The sequence below is a fragment of the Sinocyclocheilus anshuiensis genome, unplaced genomic scaffold, assembly GCF_001515605.1.
Source record: "Sinocyclocheilus anshuiensis isolate Anshui unplaced genomic scaffold, SAMN03320099.WGS_v1.1 scaffold1934, whole genome shotgun sequence".
Classification (NCBI taxonomy): domain Eukaryota; kingdom Metazoa; phylum Chordata; class Actinopteri; order Cypriniformes; family Cyprinidae; genus Sinocyclocheilus; species Sinocyclocheilus anshuiensis.
The window spans coordinates 49,338-50,907 of record NW_015542444.1 but is presented as its reverse complement, the minus strand read 5'-3'; the positions used below and the strand labels follow the sequence as shown (position 1 = coordinate 50,907).

Sequence of the window (1,570 nt, the reverse complement as noted above, 5' to 3'; positions counted from 1 at the left end):
TATATATATATATATATAAGGTCACTTTTGCTTCAAAGTTCTGTTATTATATCTTTCTATTTAATTTACTCCCTGAACTGTTTTGGACATCTATATTGTCAGTAAATAATAAAATAGTCCTGTTATTCACTGAAAAACGCCCAGAATAAAAAAAAGAATATAGTTATAAATAGATATAACTTGCTTAGGGAATGTTAGATGTAGAAAACAATTCATTTGGAAGTATAACTTTCTAAAGAAAAAGAAAAAAATCAAACTTCAGGAGTACTAGCGTTTTTCTTAAAATTCTGGCAAATTCATCCATTCTTAAAGAAAACGAATGTAAAATTGGAACGTTAAATCAGCCAGAATAAAACTTCAAGTTCTCCTGTTTATTATGATATGTGCCATTTGATGCTCACTGCTAGAACAGGTTTGAAACACACAGAAAAGCACAGGCGAGTCAGGTGCTGCAAAAATGTTTAAGAGTTAAAACACTTCAATCTTGCATTTTGCCTAAACGCCTACATATATAAAACTGCTTTATGCATATGCAAAAGCATTCCAAAAAAAGCTTACAGTTTGGTGATTGTAAAGTGACTAATAATACAGACAGACAGCACAGGGACTCACATATCTTTCTTTGTTCTCGTCAGGGAAGGGCAGCTTACGGGAGAAGCTCTGAGTGAACACCTCCAGTCCTCTGGCCCGCATCGCTTTAACTAACCACTCCACTGGCATGCCACTGCAGAGACAAACCACGATCATCTCTGACTTCCTCCAGAAACTAAACCTGCTTTAATCACACAGCAGTGACTTCTGTGCTCTGCTCACCCTGCCTTTCTTTTGTGGGCATCGAACTCCTTGGCGAGGGACAGCCCTCGGTCCCCGGCGGAGAAGCGCTCCTCCATCATAGTGGAGCCCATGGCGTTCTCTGACATGTACGTGCGCAGAGGGAAGGGCTCAAACGCCAGACCCATGAACCACACGATAGCCGCCAGGTAGCACACAATACTGAACGAGAGAAATGGAAAACAAATAAGGAAGTGATGTCATAGCGTGTCAGGTTCACACAAGGTTGAAGCTGGTGAAGCACCTACCATATGGGTGCGTTGAGGCGGGTCAGGGCTTTTCTGCGATTCGGGTCAGACAACAGACCCATGATGCTCTGCTTCAATAGACCTAATCAATTAAAATGTATAACACTGTATAATGACTTCCACTGGTCGAACATCAGAGTTGAAGTCTTCAACAACCTAGCAGCGAATTTTTATTTTTATTTTTTAAGTCTATTTCTGGATAGGCACATAACTTATGTAACTTGTGTAAGTAAGTTGTTGTTTTTTAGCATGTGTGTTTGGCAGTGTTATTTTTTAGGATTACTGATAAACTACTGTCATTTGATTTATATTATTTGTATTTGTTATTTATTTTAATTTGTTACATTATGTCTGAATTTATTATGTCTGTATAGGTCTTTTATTAAGTTTTTAGTTTTATTTAATTTGAGTTATTTTAATACTTCAACAAACTAAATGGAAATGAAATAATATATATATATATTAAATTTATAAATGTGTATGTATATATA

The 1,570-nt window shown here is 36.6% G+C and overlaps 1 protein-coding gene across 1 annotated transcript in view; it reads right to left on the bottom strand.

The window, feature by feature from the left end:
* gpaa1 (glycosylphosphatidylinositol anchor attachment 1) overlaps positions 1 to 1,570 on the bottom strand; it is a 15,385-nt gene that overhangs the window by 12,112 nt on the left and 1,703 nt on the right. The window contains exons 3-5 of the mRNA XM_016493032.1: positions 1,080 to 1,161; positions 814 to 993; positions 613 to 724 (exon numbers count right to left, since the gene is read on the bottom strand). Of these exons, the coding sequence (XP_016348518.1) occupies positions 613 to 724; positions 814 to 993; positions 1,080 to 1,141 (354 nt within the window). The 5' untranslated portion in view covers positions 1,142 to 1,161. The remainder of the gene's footprint in view (positions 1 to 612; positions 725 to 813; positions 994 to 1,079; positions 1,162 to 1,570) is intronic.